At 38.7% G+C, this 19,285-nt stretch overlaps 1 protein-coding gene across 1 annotated transcript in view; it reads left to right on the forward strand.

Annotated features, from left to right (window-relative positions):
* Positions 1 to 19,285, forward strand: part of LOC109032212 (dual 3',5'-cyclic-AMP and -GMP phosphodiesterase 11A) — an 83,139-nt gene that overhangs the window by 62,931 nt on the left and 923 nt on the right. The window contains exons 10-16 of the mRNA XM_072303692.1: positions 168 to 218; positions 5,420 to 5,566; positions 9,135 to 9,242; positions 13,828 to 13,937; positions 14,953 to 15,043; positions 15,376 to 15,476; positions 17,824 to 18,124. Coding sequence (XP_072159793.1) covers positions 168 to 218; positions 5,420 to 5,566; positions 9,135 to 9,242; positions 13,828 to 13,937; positions 14,953 to 15,043; positions 15,376 to 15,476; positions 17,824 to 18,124 — 909 coding nt within the window. The remainder of the gene's footprint in view (positions 1 to 167; positions 219 to 5,419; positions 5,567 to 9,134; positions 9,243 to 13,827; positions 13,938 to 14,952; positions 15,044 to 15,375; positions 15,477 to 17,823; positions 18,125 to 19,285) is intronic.

Genomic DNA, 19,285 nt, shown 5'->3' on the forward strand with positions numbered 1-19,285 from the left:
TTGAACGATAGAAGATTTTTGTTCGGCCGAAGAGAGTTCTATTGAGTTAAAAACAACTTTTCTTTAAAGCTTGGAAAATAAGTTTTTCATTAGAAAAGAGTTTTTAAACAATGTTTTTTCAGTGTTAGTTTGTGTACTTCTAGATATAATGAAGTTTTCTTTTCCAGGTGCTGTCCTATCACGCCACAGCTTCAAGTAAAGAAGTAGAGACCTTAATCGTAAGTTTCTATTTAGCTTCTTCATCGATTTGCCCAACACGATACTTCCTGATCTTTTCTCTGAGATTTTCCAAAGGCTTTCGCTTCACAATACCACTGTCCCTTTTCGTCATTTTTTTATTGCGTGGCCACGATCACTATCGTTTGGATGATGAAATTAAAATCTCTGTAATCGATATTAAAGTCCTCGGCTAAATTCCTTAAACCTAAAAATAAAAAAATTAAACTTAATTTATATAACTGTATAATTTGCAGTGTGTGAATTGAATTTCATTGTCCAAAAAGAACTAAGAGCATTCCAATGTCGCTAAGATAGTGCAACTTTTTTACCTTGCAAATATGAACTGATCATCTCAACAAGTTTTATCTTTACTCCCAGTAAACTGTAGATTCAAGAAGAAAATTATCTTCATAAATTTAAGTTTTTGCACGATTTTAGGAATTGTATTGCAAAGAATGCAAGTTGCACAATTTTAGCAAAATTGGAATGCTTTTGTCTCCTTTTCGCAAAATGCAATCCAATTAGTCGATTTTGACCTCTTGATATCTCGATTTTTTCATCAATCCTCGAGGTCAAAGAAATGCTTACGAATCCAGGCTCACAGAAAAAATGCACATCGACGGTGTAAGTCGGCAATCACATAACTCGTTTGCGGTGTCTGAAAATCTCCGCTTCTATGTTATTTTTTTAAAGGAGAACAAATTGACATCGTACCTTGAAGTTTTTTCAGAATTTTCTTCACACAGAGAAGAAAAATCACGGCAGTTTCAAATTATTGCCGTTGAGTAGTTTTCTATTTAAAAAATACAGTATGATAGGAAGTCTGCGACGTCGCAAACCGAGTTATGTGATTGCCGACTTAGGTACACCGTCGACATGTTATCAGGTGCTTTGCAGCGACACACCTTGACTTAAAAACAAATATTCAAGGAGATTGTAGCCTTGGGACTGCATTTTAATCTGCCGGGAAAAGAGCGGAATTCCTTTTTTCAGACTAGGGTGGAATTCCTTCGTAAATAATGTTCGTATGCATATTAGTTGTTAGTCCCGTAAACCTTTCATCTCCACGAGCATGATACCCCAGGGTTAAAATTTCACCTTAGCTCGGAGCCTCTCAACAATCGGAGTGTGATCAGGATGGAATTCCTTCGTAAATAATGTTCGTATGCATATTAGTTGTTAGTCCCGTAAAGCTTTCATCTCCGCGAGCATGATGCCCCAGGGTTAAAATTTCACCTTAGCTCGGAGGCTCTCAACAATCGGAGTGTGATCAGCTCCCTCATTCCCCATCTAAGGGGATTAAACTGTTGGCAAAATTAATTTACGCGAGTCCTACCCCACGCCATATGCGCCACGAGCTTTGAATCAATTTTCGGGGCAATAACTTATTAACCGAGAGCCTAGGTTGTCGTATCGACGCACATAATCTTTGCGTTTTTTTCTTTCCACCTTTGCATAATCCAAGTAATAGACAACGGCTAATTTGAGTGAATTTTGTCTCAGGGTACACTATTATTATTACGTGAAAATGCCGATTGATAGATTATTATTTTTACATCAAGACTGTGTGTGTCCATTTGTGAGTTAAACTGCAATGGATTTCTTCCCTGTCTTTGAACCAGTTTTCCTTTTGAAAAGAGAGGATAAAAACGCATATTCTTCACGTTACCCCTACCATGCATTTTCTTTTTCTTTATTACAACGCGATTCCGACTTGCTCCACTCTTCAACTGTAAAGGAGCAGAAGAAAATAGAAAAAAAACCCCATGACCAACTTTTTAAAACCTTTTACAAGTAAAGCCAAGTTCATCTCAATTCAAAAAAAATCTTGAAAGAAGCTTTTTTCTCACATTCCCCCTGAGCATCCGAAAGACTCTTAAAAATAGTTTGGATGATTAAAAAATCTACCAATTTTATTTCAATTATTTAAAAAGGGTGCTTTGCATTCTCATGTTAGGCCAGTGTTAGGCAAGTCAACCGTAAGTACTGTCTTCTGCATGTTTTCGTGATTACGTTTTATGAACACACAACAAACACATTTTCAGGTTAGAAACTGACAAAAGGTGAAAAAGGTGGCATTATATTTGAAAGCACTGTTTTCACTGACTCTTTGGAGGAATAATGCTCCTTACGGCTGTTTTGTCTGAAACTACGTCATTTTTTGCCTACTCCTGGCTTTCTCATGTGCTTCGTTTTTATTAAATTAAGACGAATTTTGCTGTTTCAGCTTTTTCGATAATATAATCGAATTGGAGATTCGACAAATTTTGAAGGAAACTCGATTTCGAAAATTTGAGACTTATGGCTCTCTTCGCTATCACAGCAGAAATAAACGTCAAAGAATTCAGTTTTTGATATTTTTATATCGAAAGTATTCAGTTTTTGCTCTGGTAGTGGTGTGGCGGGAAAATATAAGGGGAAGAGGTATTTGCATCGGCAGAGAATCGATCGTCTACTTTTGGCATCACATTTCGGAAATTGGAATCGGCGATTGAGCCGCGGCACCATTTCCCAGAGCAAACAAACGAAGCCTCTTCATTTTCTCTTATTTATTGTTCCCTCGATTACTCAAGCATTCAAATGCCTCTTGTGTCCTATTATATCTGAACTATTTATATCGAGACAGGAGGGTAGTCCTTCGTCATTTTTCCCTACATTGACGCGAGTGGAAACTAGTACCTATATTCAACTTCACATACAAAGGAGAATTTTTTCGTAGCCCTTCACGATGATAGTGCGACATACAATGAAAAACGCAGGGCATGACTGAAAATACCACGTTACTAAAAATATTATATCTTATCACCGGATTATATTAAATCATAATTGTATCGCTAAACGTCAAGTTATAATACTTCCTCCTCCACAGTTCACCTTTCACGCCTCCCTATTCATCTTACCTTTATTTAGCGGTGCTGCCTTTTTTACTCACTTTCTCCTTGCTACGGTTTGAGGGGGAGGGCTTGATGAAAGCTCGTCGATTTCATGAGCCTTGATCTTCGACAGGTTTTTCCACCTCCGATGGCGATCGAAAATTTTCATTGAATTCAATTTACGGAAAAAACACTTGCATTTAAGAGCGTGCTCGAGTTTTCTCAGGAATTAAGGTCGGTAGATCAATAGCACATTCATCCCTCTGTCACAAAGATCAACAACGCGCAAAAATGGTTCACGAAAAAAAAGTTGCTGAATTAACACCCTCATGTTATAAATGTGTGCTGCAACTCTGAAGTGTTCATATGAACGCTTAGGCTGTCAAGTCAAATCCATGAGGGTGCAAATTTAACAGTCGGAGTGTTCATATCGACACTCACATGGCCGGATTTTTTTTTTTTTTTTTTTTTTTTTTTTTGCCGCCCTCTTCTCATTCATTTTGAAACATCAAAAAAACCATCAAGTGAACGTGCCGGAGGGAGAAAGGTGCATAAGACGCGTTCACTCGTGTTGGACACATTTTTTGCGTAAGCCCTGTCAACACTACTAGCAAAAGTTCACAGAACTTCGCGCGAAAGTTCAGTTTCGTAAACCTATCTCTGTGTGGACAAGGCCTTTCATTTGTAAGAAATTAACTAAAAAATTAGGAAAGAACAAACATAAATGTGGTTTAATAATTTTAACTTCCGCCGCCGTGCCGCGCTGACAACACTGTGTTTGGCGCAATGCGTGAAGTATTCATGTAGTCTTGTAGGCACTGTGCGTTTCACGCCGCGCCGACCGCTGTTGACCGTACTGTGTTTGACGCAATGCGTGAAGTATTCATGCAGTCTCGTAGGCGCTAATGTGTGTTACATGCCGACCGCCGCGCCGAGGGCTTCTCCTTTCCATCTCAAGTCCTCGTCATCATTTTCTCTGCGCCGCGCCGCTCCAGGCCAAATTACGTGTTTGGTTTCTCTCTTAACTCAACTAATTAAAGGTGCGCAGTCTTTTGTATCACCGAAATACGACAAAATTAAATATTAATGAACTCTCAGGAAATGAGAGATTATGTCACCTTTTCTTGTTTGTAATTTTATTCTGAATCCAATTTTTTTGTACCGATTTTTTGTTTAAAGAAATTGCAAAATTTGCCGCCCCTATAATTTTGCCGCCATGAGCCGCGGCCCATGTGGCCACCCCCTTAATCCGGCCCTGAACACTCAAGAGTTGTCGCGCAGATTTTTAACATCGCTCGAGACTTTAATTCCACAGCTGTTTATCCGTGCACTCAAGCCTTAAAAAATGAAGATACTATCCCTCAATTCCAAAGCTCGCGTTCGGTTGAAGGAAATTCCGCTTCCCAAGTAGCATTATTCAACGGAAAAATCGCGATATTTTGCAATTAGAATGCGATTTTTTTCCTGTTTTTGGCGATAAAATCGCGAGGATCCTCATGATCTGACCAATTGTCCTCGACCTTAGCACGATCTTTTCTCTGTGTAAGATCGCGTTCCATAAAATCATAATTTTATCTCAATTTCCCACGATTTTTTGCTTAATAATATTGCTACAAATTCATGTCGATAAAATCGCGATACATTTTCTGATCAAATCGCAACTTATCACGATCATTGCTACTTGGATAGGGTACCCGGCCTTAATTGATACCCCTCATTTTTATAAAGAAATGTATAATGTGATTTCTTAGTTTCGTATACCTTGTTTATTGGATCTTTGGGAGGAACGTGCGTTCAAAAGGCTGAGAGGATTTAACAATCGACCGCGTTAAGCAGAGAGGTACCAAACCACATCAGCCATTGCCAAATTTAACTCAGTAATTTAATTTTTACAAAAGAACGTTTGTCCGGATTCCTTTGAAAATTTTAAGAAATTTGCTTCGCACGATGCAGAAAATTCACTAAAATTTGCACATTAATCCGCACAAAAGTTTTCATATAAGTAATTAATGTGCTCAATTGAATTTTTCAATATCTGATGCGCATTGGTTCTTGTCTGCCGTGCTGAGGAAAAATGCCGTTTGAGTTTTCAGACGTTGCCATATCTTTTTCAATGAGCAACGGATTTTGGACATTTTTCTTCGAGTCTTTCAGAAAAATTTGTTCCTAATGAAATCTAAGATATTTGAAAATGTAGAGGAAAAATATGCACAACTTTCCCCACAAATGCATATTTTATTCGGAGAAATTTGGCAACTCTCGAATGTTCGCAAGGCGTTCTTCCTTAACACGGCAGAAATGTCATCGAGTATTTGGTTGTGTTGCAGGAGCTGGAAGTGCCGGCGGCGGACGAGTTGAATCTGTACTCGCTGTCATTCGATGACTTCGCCTTGAACGAGCGGCAGATGCTCCTCGGGGCAGTCAGCATGTTCCTTGAACTTGGGCTCGTCAAGAGATTCGCAATCGATAAAGAGGTACGTAACTCATATCTTCGCTGAATCTGTACCCACTTCGTGCACTTTTCACCTTTTGAAAACACAGTAAAAAACGGTATAATCAAACTAGTAATCTTGTACACTTATAATGGACCACTAGACAAGGTACGAATTTAAGCGATCTGATCCATCTTTCTTAACCAGAATTTCACGTAGAAAAAGATTCACACAACGAAAATTACTGAAACCAACTCCTAACGAAGATATTAACGTTTTTATTTCACATTGGTTACGAGGAATTTGAACTGCCCGCTCACAAGAAACTCAAAGCTCTACGTGAGTCAAATCGCCCACTACAACGGTTTCAGCAAGCTCCTCAATCGAGCAATGTTCATTTCCCACCATGTGTTGTTCAAACTATTAGCAATTTGCTATAACTGAGCCAAAGCGTCAAGATTGAGGTTGCTAGATTTTTATATCGCAGAGACTGTCATGATAACGTTTAGCGCGCGATGTGAATCACGTAGAGCATTGAGTTTTCATGAGCGGGTGGTTTGAATTCACGCATCAAGAATCAATAAATATCTTCGTAAGGAGTTGATTTCGGTAATTTTCGTTGTGCGCAACGTATTCTACGTAAAATTTTGGCTGAGAAACATGTATCAGAATGCTGAAATTTCATACCCTGTCTAGTGGTCCATTTCTCAATAGGAGACTGCGAATTCCATAATTCATGTGCTTTCAGATAAATTGTATTCTCTGACGATAATTCGTTGCTTAGAACCCTTGTAAATTTAATTTACTTCAAGTAGCTGGATACAACTCAGACAGTTTCGCGGTAGTAGCGATATTTTAAATACAACTTTTTTTTAAAAAAAAAAAAAAAAAAAACTCTTAATCTTATGTTTTTCACTTAAATTTTACGTACATTTTAAGTCAAATATCTCAAAAAAAGTTTCCAATTCATACATTTTTTATTCCTCTTTTCGGCATTATTTTAAAAATTCTTAATAGTCACTGCAACGAAGGAATTTTCATTTACAGTGCGGTCATGCCGTACTTTGCGATATATCGACCATTGCAGTCATTTAAACCTACGGAAAAGGATCCAATGAGCAGGCTGTTCGCAACAAACACCTTAATAATCGATTATTTACCACTGCTCAAATGGAGAAGTATCGATAATTGATCATTCACGCCTCGCTACTGATATCGTCATTTCCCGTATTAATACAAGAGAAAAAGAACCAAGAAAAACGCAGTCTTTGGTTTTAAGCACAAAATATAAAAGGTAAAATTGAAGTGCTTTGGAAATCATAGAATTTGACACAGAACCACCTTAATATTTACAAAACACACATTATATTTTCGTTTAAAACATTTTTTTTTTTCATCAATTTAAATGAGAATTATCCATGCTAAGCGTGCAAACATTACAAAATCATGAGTTGACCAAAGCTGACTCCGCGAGTTTAGATATTAGAGCCACACAGAGCGGAGCTGTTCACGGCGCGCGGCGCGGCGGCGTGCTGCCAGCGCGGCATGTTCAACGGCGCCTACAAACCTAACTGGGATACTTCACGCATTGCGCAATGCGTGAAGTATCCCTGTTAGGTTTGTAGGCGCCAATGCGCGTGTCGCCCTCGCCCGTCACGCGCTGCGGCTTGCCACGGCGCTTCAAGCAACTATTTCGAGACAGAATTGTTGCACGGTATCATGCGAAATTAAAGGCGCTCCAACGTATCAAGAATGTCAGGCATCCTTTAAAGGACTTTCCTCGCAAAATAAATCAAGATACTACGGCAAAAAAAGAGAGCAGTAGTCCAAAAATTCACCAAGTCCTAGCATCCGTATTTAATAACGTTTAGCATAATTTTTGAATTACATTAGAGAGAAAAGTGACTCGTTTTAGGTAGAAACATTCTTGAGTATGCCGCCAAGAAGATTTTATTTTGAATCAAGAATAGAATCGCTGAATGAAAGCGGCTTTCTGCTTGATATGAGTGACTTTTCCTCTCTAAACAAGCATTATTTTCTTTACTGATTCAGAAATAAATCTTCTCTGCGCTGAATTTGAGCATATTTCTGTTTAAATAAAGTCACTTTTTCCTCTGATGAAGTTCAAAAATCATGCCGAACGTTATTGAGTACGGATACTAGGACTTAATAAGTTTTTCGACAACCGCTCTCTTTTTGTAGTCGTCACTCGATTTAATTTGCGAGGAACTTCTCGCCTTTGATGCCATCAATCATGATACATTGGGGTGCCTTCAATCTCAAATGATATTGTGCAACACCTCCGTGACGAAATAGTAGCTCGAAGCGCAACGGCACGCCGGCACTTCGAGTGTTTAATGTGATCGAGGTAGATGTGAGCGAGAGAACTTCCGTAAGATTTTAAACGAATAATTCTACGAGGATACGCAGAGCGCCTTATGGTTGCGTCATCACAATGTTATTAATACAATTTTGCACGCCCAAAAACATCGTAAAAGCGTTGAGATTCTTCACCCTTAAACATTTCAATCACTTAAATATGTGACGTCAACACACACACACACACACACACACAACTGGAGATTCATGTAACAAAGAGCCGCGATTGGCCCAATTTATCGCTAGATGAAATCAGAAGTTATTACCCACCTTGGGAAAGAGTTGGCTATAAATAGATATACGCGCTCATGAAACTTTCGATTTTCTAAAGCTCACATCCACCACCTACGCAGCAGTAACGTCTGCACACACATTCTCTCATTTGAACCTTCCTCGGGATTTATCACATCAGCTCTGTTAGTTTTCTTCGAATTCGTCACCTCTTTGATTTTACACGTGTAGAGAATGCGATTGGAATGCCGACAACTCTATTTCGCAGAGTAAAAGGCTGGAAACTTGAAGAAAGGGGGAAGAGTCAATAGCAGTGGCGAGACGTGAATGATCGATTTTTGATTTTTCCCTGTTTAAAGTTATGATAAAAAAACGATTATTAAGGTATCCGTTGCGAACACCCTGTTTATCGATCCTTTTCCATCTGTTTAAATGGCATATCAATCGATACATCGCAAAGCACGCCTCGCAACCGGTTAGTAGACCGTTCAGCGCCAAGTCCAGGATGACGAAGATATTTGGAGCAACGTGAAAGTAATCTGCGATAAAGAATGTCAAAAACCACGTCTCTCGATTTGCGACCTTCGCATTTTTCTCAGCCGTTTTAATATTTGGAAGATAAACTAACGAGCAATTTCTATTAGTATTTTACTGTTGTTTCCTTTGTTTTAAACAAAATATTCAGTAAAAATTTCCAGCAATAACGTTTTTTTATTTTCTTCAATTGCTCTATATGCCTAAAATGCCTCAGTTTTTAAATGTTGAAAATTGCAACACGATTACCAAGCTTCACTGCAATTTGTCAACTGAGCAAACAAGTGAAGAGTCTATCTTGGTGCTACCGTTCCATTTTTCAGAGGAAAACGCGCAGTTTTTCAGATTCATCTAACCAACAAAACATGTGGAGTGTCGTAACCAAAGATTTATCCTATGCTCTCTATTTTCACTCTAATTTCATTTCGTGCCCGAAGGTTTCTATTTCCTGTCAATTTTGTTTCAGACCCTGTACAAGTTTCTGCTGACTGTGAAGAAAAATTATAGAGACGTCCCGTATCATAATTGGAGGCATGCCTTCAATGTGGCTCAAGTCATGTTCGCAATTTTAATGGTGAGCTTGCGCTTTTTTAAACCTGGCATATATTTTAGTTTCACCTCTTCACAGGAACTTTAACTAACTGTTATAGAGGTCTCTCAGTTCTCGCCGTCTCATTACTGCACGCGAAAAGAGAGAAAAGAAGGAAAAAAGAGGAGTAGCTGCAGAATGAGGCAAAGTAAAAAACGAGAAGATTTAAAAAAAGCTCGTCGATTATTCGCAGCTCTGCAGGCCGTAGATGTCAATTCTCCTACTTCAAATGGTAGGTTTCGGTGAATTTTGTGCCTTTCCAGTAGAACGTCATCCGAAAATTCGATAAAGGTTCACCAAAATGCGATTTCATGAAATTAATGAGAGAACTAATGAAAAAAAAAACTAGGAAGAAGAAACGTGCCGTAAAAGCATCTTAGTTAAAACAAACATTTATACACTTAAAATAGGCTAAAAAATCTTCAGAATGGTCTAATTCACCACCACGCTGGATTTGGAGTGCACCTTACAAAACGATACCACCATTCGTGCTCATAGGAGTGCGGGCAGTATCACACACATTTGAAGGCGATTGCTGATTCAGAATGATTTTATTGTTCCAGAGTACCTTTTCTACGTTTGAAATATGACTGCCTTGTTCGACTTTCAATTGTTTGTCTGGATTTGTGTGGGCATTCCCCTTCTCAAAATGGGAGATACAAATTATTTTGGGAATTGAGGATTGCCATGATAAAAAAAAAAGTAATGTTATCTCGTGTATTTCTCTTTCAAGTTTTGAATAATGAGCGAGTCCGTCGGTCTATCGCACCAAGAGATACAGTCAATCGAGTATACTTTCAACTTCATTCTGGGGCTCACACGATAGATTTTATCAGAAAAAATAACTGAAATGTGCCTCTTGGCGTAATTTTTGGAATTTTCAAAACAGAATTTCTTTGCCGTACAAGATTAAAATAAGAAAATCCGGAAAAATTACTAGAAGCTTAATTCACTCCGTGTTCTAGGAGATAGGGTGAAAAAATGGCTGCCACTGAGCCATTACTCTCTTAAATTTTCGGGTAAAACCTGTAATTTTGCTAAATTTGCTAGATATCTCGATACTTAATTGCTTCTGGTGTAGATTTGCCTTAACACAAGTAGCAGTGATCGCGATATGTTGCGATTTGATCCGAGAATATATCGCGATTTTATCGACGCCTATCTATCGCAATATTATCGGACAAAAAATCGTAATAAATTGAGATAAAATTTCGATTATATCGAACGCAATTTTATAGAAATAGAATTCCGACAAGATGCTAATGATCCTAGCGATTTTATCGCCGAAGAATCGTAAAAAAATCGCAACTTAATTTCAAAACATTGCGATCTATCCGTCGAAAAATGCTACTTTGGTGTGCGAACGAACTGCAATTGAGAGGCTTAGGATACAAGGCGCATAAGTACAGTTCTTGCTATTTCATGAAATACGCGTATATTCAAAATTACATGGGGCCTAATGGCAGAAAGGAAATTAAACTCAATTTTTGATGCTGAAAAGCTGGATTTTAGTCGTAAATTTTTCACAGAATACGCTTTCAAAATAGTTCTAGTTGAGTTCATGGATATCTCAATTTTTCAAAAACTGCATTTATGCGCCTCATCCTCTAAGCTCCTCAATTATTGCGTCACAGCGTCTTGATGGCAACACGGTAGCGGAGTTATGCAAGGGCGGATTAGCGCAACTGATTTAAAAGCGTTTAATGGGAATTATTCACCCGCGGAGGTAGCGGAAAACTCGGTTGGCTCCGACAAAGCAGCCTGAAAGTTGCTCGATTCAAGTTTAGTTTTAATCTCGTAGGGCCCTCCGGAGTTTTTCCTGGCCGAGAAAGAACGCAGGCTGAAGGTGAAGGTGGGCAAAATGAAAAAGGCGCAATGCGCTCCCCGAGCGATACTTCATTTTAATGGATTCATAAGGCCGTGTCAAATCGCGAATATCCTCACCCTATACTGCCGTATTTAGAAACAACGCCGTATGAACATTCGAGAGTTGCCAAATTTTCCCGGATAAAATAAGTATTTTGGGGGAAAGTTGAGCATATCGATGGTGAAACTGCAGAGATGCGCATTTCGGTTGTGGTGTGTTGAAACCCCTGCTTCTATTTTATTTATTAAAAGCATCCATCCACCATCATCTCTCCTCATAAGTACCCCTATCTATAAAGCGGTGTTCACCCCTATTCTATTGTAATAAATTTAAGAAAAAATTTGTAAAGACCCGTAAGGTCTAAAAATGGACTTAGTAATTCTTTATGTGTAATTACAAAAATAAATAAACAAACAAACAAAATTATTAAAAGCAGGCCGAAACCAATATCATGGCTTGTTGTTATCACAGAATTTTCTTAATAAAGAGAAGAAAAATCACTGAAACTTTAAAATAAAAACGATCATTAGTTTCTCTGTAGAAAATAAAGGAAGGCAACGCCGGAAACCGAGTTACGCATTTCTACAGTTTCACCATCAATGTGTCGGAGAGAAATAGTCCAATCAGGAATTTTATCAAATGCCTAGGCAGATAGTCAAATTTTGAAAGTTCACGAATTTTGTATATGTTTTTACGAGGGGCTTTCAAATTCTAGAATTTCGAAAGTAAGGATTTATCAATGGAAATCATAGGATTCTCCCTTTCAAAATGCTCTCATACTTTTCATTGTCAAAATTGCAGCAACGTTGTATTTTCAAAAATGCATCATATTTTAAAATCAATATTCATTCCTGGGCTTAAAAATCATTACGGCAACCAAAGAATGATGCAAATTTTTAAATATAATTCCTACCTATGGATACAAATAATTATTCGGTCTAAAATTAGTACAAGAGGCAGAATTCAATGCGAGTGGCAATGTTTAACACTTTATCTGGGCATTTGACAAAATACCTGATTCGATTATTTGCCTGCGATACATATTTTACCTTGAAATATTAGATTAAATTGCGAACAAAACTGTGTGAAAAATTTGAAGAAAAGTTTTCACAATTTTCCTGGTGAATTCGGTTTTTACTGTAGGAAATACAACAACGTCTAAAGGGTCGCACGGCATTCTTCCCTATCGCGAGAGCATAGCGCCCCCTTCACTGCCTCGACCTCCGAAGTTGATCTCAACGCCTCGTTACAACTTCATCTTTGCCCGGCTTATTAGCGGATTTATCCACGAGCTCTTGCACGCTTCCATGCGCCGCCGTTTCCGCGGGAAAAAATAAAATAACAGGAAAAACTTTCGTCAGTGGAGCTCTTGTAAGAGACTTTGCGGAGTAATTAGTCCCTATCGCGTAAAATTTTACATGGGATATGTCGACAGCATCAACTCCGTCGGAAACTCAATAAGAGGCTTAAAAAAGGCGTGCAAAGTTGAGGTCAAATTATGTGTTGAAGTTGAGGTCGGATTATGAGCAAGGCCAAGCCAAGTCCATCTCTGTATTTCGCTTCTTCTATGTGCGCACAATTGTTGGAGGAGGGGGGGGGGGGGGGGGTTGTTAGTCGCTCTCCAGCGCGGCGCTGTTTTAACTCCTCCGATTTTTTTCTTTCTCCCTCTCTTTCGTAATATCGTCACCTTCCGGCCGAAGTATCACAAGCGCCATGCGACTTTTAAAGATATCCGCCGCCATTTTAATTTTTTACAGAGCCGATTTTATTTTAAAATAGTAGAAATTCGTGTGCTTTGGAAAGCATTAAGTTTGATACGGAACTACCTTAATATTTACAAAACACACATTATATTTTCCTTTAAAACATATTTTTTTTTCATCAATTATAATGAGAATAATCCATACAGAGTGTGCAAACATTTCAAAATCATGAGTTGCAAAACGCTGACTCCGCGAGTTAAATATTAGAGCTTAACACAAACGGAGCGGCGACGCTCTGGCGCCTACAAACCTAACAGGGATACTTCACGCATTGCGCAAACGCGCATTGACGCCTACAAACCTAACAGGGATACTTCACGCATTGCGCAAACGTGCATTGACGTCTACAAACCTAACAGGGATACTTCACGCATTGCGCAATGCGTGAGGGCATCCAAGAGCAAGTGCTGACCGTGGCTCATTTAGAAATGCACTTCGATGGCCAAAGTGCGAAACCACGTATCTCCATTGCAGTGTTTCAAGATGTCTGCTCCTGTTTTATTTTTTCGAAGAGGAACAGACTCACTCCATGGCTTGAAATTCATAAAAAATATTCCGAAAACGGGAAAGAAAAATCAAGGGAGTTTTAAAGAAATTACGTCGTCTAGTTTTTCTATGAAAAACCAAAATATGACGGGAGGTCTGCAACGTCGCAAATGTAGATAAGTGGTTTTGCACATTGGATACAGATTTTATTGTATCCGAATATTTGCAAATGATTGGTATTCACTCTCGATTACTATGGAATTGCCGCCGCTCTTTCAACAAAATTGTAACTTTATCAGAAATATTGTAGGTGACTCGGCTGTTCGGGAATGTCTAATACAATGTTATTCCACTTAATTTAAGTAATATACTTTGTAGCTACTGAATTATACTCAACTATATTTTAAAATAGATCTCATCTTACGATTTTTAACGTTAAACCCGTATTTTCCAGGGCTGTGAAATGAAAGGCACGTTCAGTGACCTTGAAGTATTAGGCATGTTCGTTGGATGTCTCTGTCATGACCTAGACCACAGAGGGACCAATAATTCCTTCCAAGAAAAGTGAGTTCATGCTTTTGTCTTTCCTTGTTTACGGGTACTTACCCAATCATTAGGTGAAAAATATGAGGATGCGCGTACAATTGGACTACGTTTTACAATTAGGAACTACAATTCCTGGCTCGGATTAGTAACAACGTATGCACCATTAGTTTATCTGTGCACATATGTGTTTTTACAGACGACCCAGAAGTTGTAGTTCAGAATTACAAAAATATAGTTCGATTGGATAGCATGACTCGTTATAGAAACGGCATGTTTCGGCCGAGCATGTTTTTGTACATTCAATATTTCTTAACAAAAAAAGTTGTTGCAAGTTTTGTGATATTTTTGGATAAAAAAGAAAAACACACCGATAAATATATAGATGGAATGAGTGAACACTGCAACACTCTGGTCTCCATGAGGAAACTGAGGTGACGGATGATTTATCTTCAAATACAACTATTTGAACTCCAAAGCTTGTTTAGTGCCTATCTTATCTAAATGAAGGCGTTTAATCGCGAGTTATTCCAGACAATCTTTTCAATGTAATCATCTTTTACATCGCTAATGAAAGTATCAAACCGTGTATCTCCGTTTACAACGTTGCAGATCACCTATCAAAATTTAGTTTTTTGAGACATAATTGATTATTGTTATTGGAACACATTTTGTTTGATATTTCATTGCCCTTCCAAGCATGTTCCCTGAAAATTTCGTATAAAAATCTTCAATTAAACTCTTTAACAAAGATATAGAGGAGCGGAAACTTTGAAACACCACAATCAAGATGTATGTTTTCATAGTTTCGCCGTCGAAATTATGTACTTTAGATTCCTTGTGTTTCTGAGTTATCAGCCTTTGATTTGCAGAGCAAGACTCACTTGCTTAAAAGAGTTAGAGATAAAAAGCAAAGAATTAGCAATACAATGCAAAAAATTGGCAAAAAATTAGCAATACAATGTAAAAAATTGGCAAATAATTGCATCATAGATCGAAACGTCTTGTAAAATGATGTGCGTTTTTCTGTCTTCAGAGCCGGTTCGGCGTTGGCACTCCTTTACGGAACAACAAATACAATGGAACACCACCATTTCAATCATGCTGTTATGATCCTTAGTAGCGAGGTGAGTCAGTTAACAAAATTATGGCAGTCGTTAATTTTCATGATGTCATCTATCTCCGTATCCAACAGCGAAACCACAGCTTGTGACGTCAAGCATCGAACGTCGGGTCAGTTAAAATTGTCCACACCTGTGCACCAGAAAAAAGAAAAGGAAATAAAATAACCTGTGCGTCTGATTTATTCATGTTTACTTACAGTTAGATAATTTCAATACAATATTTTGAAGCAATTGCGTTGACTTTAATTCAAGCCTGCAATTTTGCAAAATTAATTCAAGTTATAGGTCATAAGCTGGGACTATCCTTCTGAGTAATTCTTTCTTTTCTTTTTCAGAATTTGAACATTTTTTCATCGCTATCAGCTGAAAATTTTGCTTTAGTAATGAAAGTGCTTAAGCATAGCATACTGGCGACTGATTTATCAACCTACTTTGAGTAAGTAAAATTTTTAAATTTCTTATTACCTCCGACTGAAGGAAAAAAATTATAAAAGAGAAAAAATTAGCCGCCATTTTTTGGGAGGGACAAAATTCTTTTTCTGTTTTTTTTTCTTTTTCTTGTCCATGATCGGCGCATTAAAATGCATCGAATACAGTTTTAAGCATATTAAGAATTATATTTTCACATACTGCGTGACAGTGATAAGACATGATATTTGCTCCTTTTTGGTGAAAAAGTTTCATAGCATTTCGTGGACTTCTCAGGTGCTGGTATCCGCAGCAAATGACCCGAGAATTCGACAAGGAACTTTGACTCACGATAATTTTTCCTCAAAAAAGTCCAAATTTTACCTTAGTAAAAATGAGTTCAATGCTATGAGGTGTATACCAAATATTGACATCGATGGTCAAAGTGCAGAACCCTTTTAACTCTAGATTAAGTAGTGGAAAATGTATTTTTCCAGAGGAAAACAAGCCAACTTTAGAGTTTATCCAGTGCTAATCAAGTAAGATTCCAATAATTTACAAATTTGGCTAGTTTTCCGAAGAGAAAATAAAGTGTGGGTAACAAGAAGTCTGCAGCGACGCAAACGTAGATACCCATAACTGGTGCGCTCTTTCGCCATCGATATACTTACTGTAATATGATTTGTTTCATTTAGACTGTTGATGGTCTTAGCTGAGTCAAATGAAAAATTTCATTTAATCTCATTTTGCATTTCAAAAAACTAGTTGCATGATTTTTTTTCTTTATGTGCGAAGCAAATGGACTACTAGCCAAGGTGCGAATTCAAGCATTCTGGTACACGTTTCTTAGCCAGAATTTCATGCAAAACACGATTCTCACATCGAAATTTAGTAAAATTAATTCCTAACTAAAATATTACTGCTTTTAGTTTACATCGGTTACGGGATATGTGAATTTCCCGGTCACACGGAACGCAATACTGTACGTGATTACAATCGCGCACTGCAATAATATTGGCGGGCTCTTTAATCGAGCGGGTTTTCCTCCCGTGCCGTGTTAACAACGTGCAACAGTTGAGCCGATGCACCGAAATCGAGGCGGTCATATTTTCATATCGCAGAGACTGTTATGGTAGCGTTCAGTGCGCGATTTGACTCGCGTAAACCACTGCGTTTTCAAAAGCGGAAGGTTTGAATTCACGCGTCAATAAACATTAAATAGACGCATTTATGCCAGACGGAACTATGGACGGATTGGGAAGATGGAGTGTGCTCTAGAAAGCTGCATAAGAAAAAATGTAAAAGTGGGCGTGATTCTTTATGGGGGAAATGGAAAAGCGGGATTTTACTTTAAATCATACGGAACTAAGCGCCAACTTCATGTGGCACCCATGAGCCGTGGGCATGTAACAAAAGCGTTGTGGACAGGGCTCATGAGTTAATGCGACATCGTTGAGCTCGTCGAGCCCGGTTGTCGCCGCTGACGTCACTGGCGCTTTATATTTCCCATTCATTCTTACGGCCCTCAACTATGAGCTCACTTCTTCTTTCCCACCTGCCTCTGGTTCCGTTTAGCATGAACGTCCTAATATCTTGAATTTCAGTAATTTTTGTTGCGCGAATTGTGTTTTTCGTGAAATTTTAGTTGAGAAGCATGTATCAGAATGCTCAACTTAGCATCTCATCTAGTGGACCATTCTGAGGGAACCTCCCCAAGTAGCATAGATTGCAATAAGTAGCAATTACACAGTAAAAATATTTCAATTCAACTGAGTGTTGTGTATGTTGCGTAGCTCTTATTTGAAGGGGCCCCATTTATTGAAACTTATTGCAATGAAATTGGAATAATTAAGCTGCAATTTTTCTTTGCATTGCATATTGCCTATCTTTCTGATACACGGAGCTCATTTTTTTTTATTTTAATAATTTTTCAATAATTTTTTTGTTTGATTGCATAAATCGACTAAATGATGTAAAAATATTGCAACTTAATAATAAAAAAATTACAATTTAAAAATTTCAATATTTTCGTTGCACCGTGCTGAGGAAGAACGCCGTATGAACATTGGAGAGTTTCCAAATTTTCCTTGATAAAACATGTATTTTAGAGGACATTTAAGCACATTTTGCCTTGAAACTCCCAAATATTTTAGATAAAATTGCGTGCAGAACGGTGTGAAAATTTTGGGAAAAAACATTCACAATTTTCCTAGTGAATTCTGTTTTTATCGAAGGAAATTCGGCAGCATCTGAAGTCTCATACGGCGTTCTTCCTTAGCACGGCAGTTGGGTCAAGGAATGACGTCATGATTTTTTCTCCTTTTGCATCTGAGAGGAGGACTTTAACGCGGGTTTTCCTTTCTTGAATGATTCAGGTTGCGACACAGGTTTTTTGCCTTGGTGGAGGACCACAGCTACAGCTGGGATCGAGAGGACCACAGAGAGCTGTTGCGCTCGATGCTCATGACAGCGGCCGATCTGGCAGCGTCCAGCAAACCGTGGGAGGTCCAACAGAAAGTGGCCACTCTCGTCACCACCGAGTTCTTCTGTCAGGGGGACAAGGAACGCAACGAACTCAAGCTCCAGCCGCAAGCACTCATGGACCGCGAAAAGCAACACGAGCTTCCTCAGCTCCAAATCTCTTGGATTACAGAGATTTGTCTCCCGCTGTATCGAGTAAGTCTTGACGTCATTTCGTCGCCTGCCTGACATAACGGCGTAACTACACTCTGCAATGAACCCTGTCTTCCATACAATTCAATGCTTTTCCGGGCCCATCTCAATGTGTAGTTACGCCCTTATGTCAGCCAAGCGACGATTTCATAGGCTTGCCTAAATCGAGTCACTTATTTCTCTAATGTAATTCAAAAATGATGCTAAACGTTATTAAATACGAATGCTAGGACTTGGCGAGTTTTTGGACTACCGCTCTTTTTTTGTGGCGTAGTATCTTGATTTATTTTGCGGGGAAATCTCCGTACTTTCAAACCTCTGTTGCGAAATAGTTGCTTGAAGCGCCGTTGCACGCCTCGGCGCGCGGCGGGTGAGGGCGACCGGCGCGACACGCGCTCTAGCGCCTACAAACCTAACAGGGATACTTCACGCATTGCGCAATGCGTGAAGTATCCCTGTTAGGTTTGTAGGCGCCAGTAGAGTCCCTTTATACTGAGAGTCAAGACAGTGTGAATCCATTTCTGATTGGTTCCCGTATTGAAGACCTTCACAGTGCCACAAACGGTAATAAATATTACATTTTTATCAATTGCAAAGATTAAAAACTGGATAACCTTTAAAACTGGAATGGACCGCGGAATGGAGAAGTTAATTGCATGTGTGAGGAATTTGCAAAAAATTTGACTTGGGTTCTTGTGTAAAAGTTCGCGAGAAACACGATGGCCCCACTGATTTTCTTTGAAATCAACGCCCAAGCTCAAAAAACGCTCTCAATTAAAGTTGAGGCTGTAATGGAGGGGATATCCCAAGCTATCCTGAGAGTCCACGTCTACATCAAGACTAACTATCCATGCAAGGATAGGGAGCAAATACATTAGCAGAGTTGCCGTGTTTTCAGTTTTGGAGTCCCCAAATAAAGTGGCAGCCCTGTCAATGTGTTTGCTCCCTATGTTTGCGGGAGATTGTTTTGTTTTAACTGCTTGCTGAAGATGGGCAAAGCCCGAAATGCATCCAAGCCAATAAACTTATTCAACAATATGCGTGTTTCGGTATGCTTTTTCATCTTTATCATAACAGCATGCGAGATGCGTTTTTCCAGTTATCAAATACTTTCTTTAGTTTTCCTTCTTTTTTGAATTGACAAAAGCGTTTTGTCGGTAGTTT

The sequence above is a fragment of the Bemisia tabaci genome, chromosome 1, assembly GCF_918797505.1.
Source record: "Bemisia tabaci chromosome 1, PGI_BMITA_v3".
NCBI lineage: Eukaryota > Metazoa > Arthropoda > Insecta > Hemiptera > Aleyrodidae > Bemisia > Bemisia tabaci.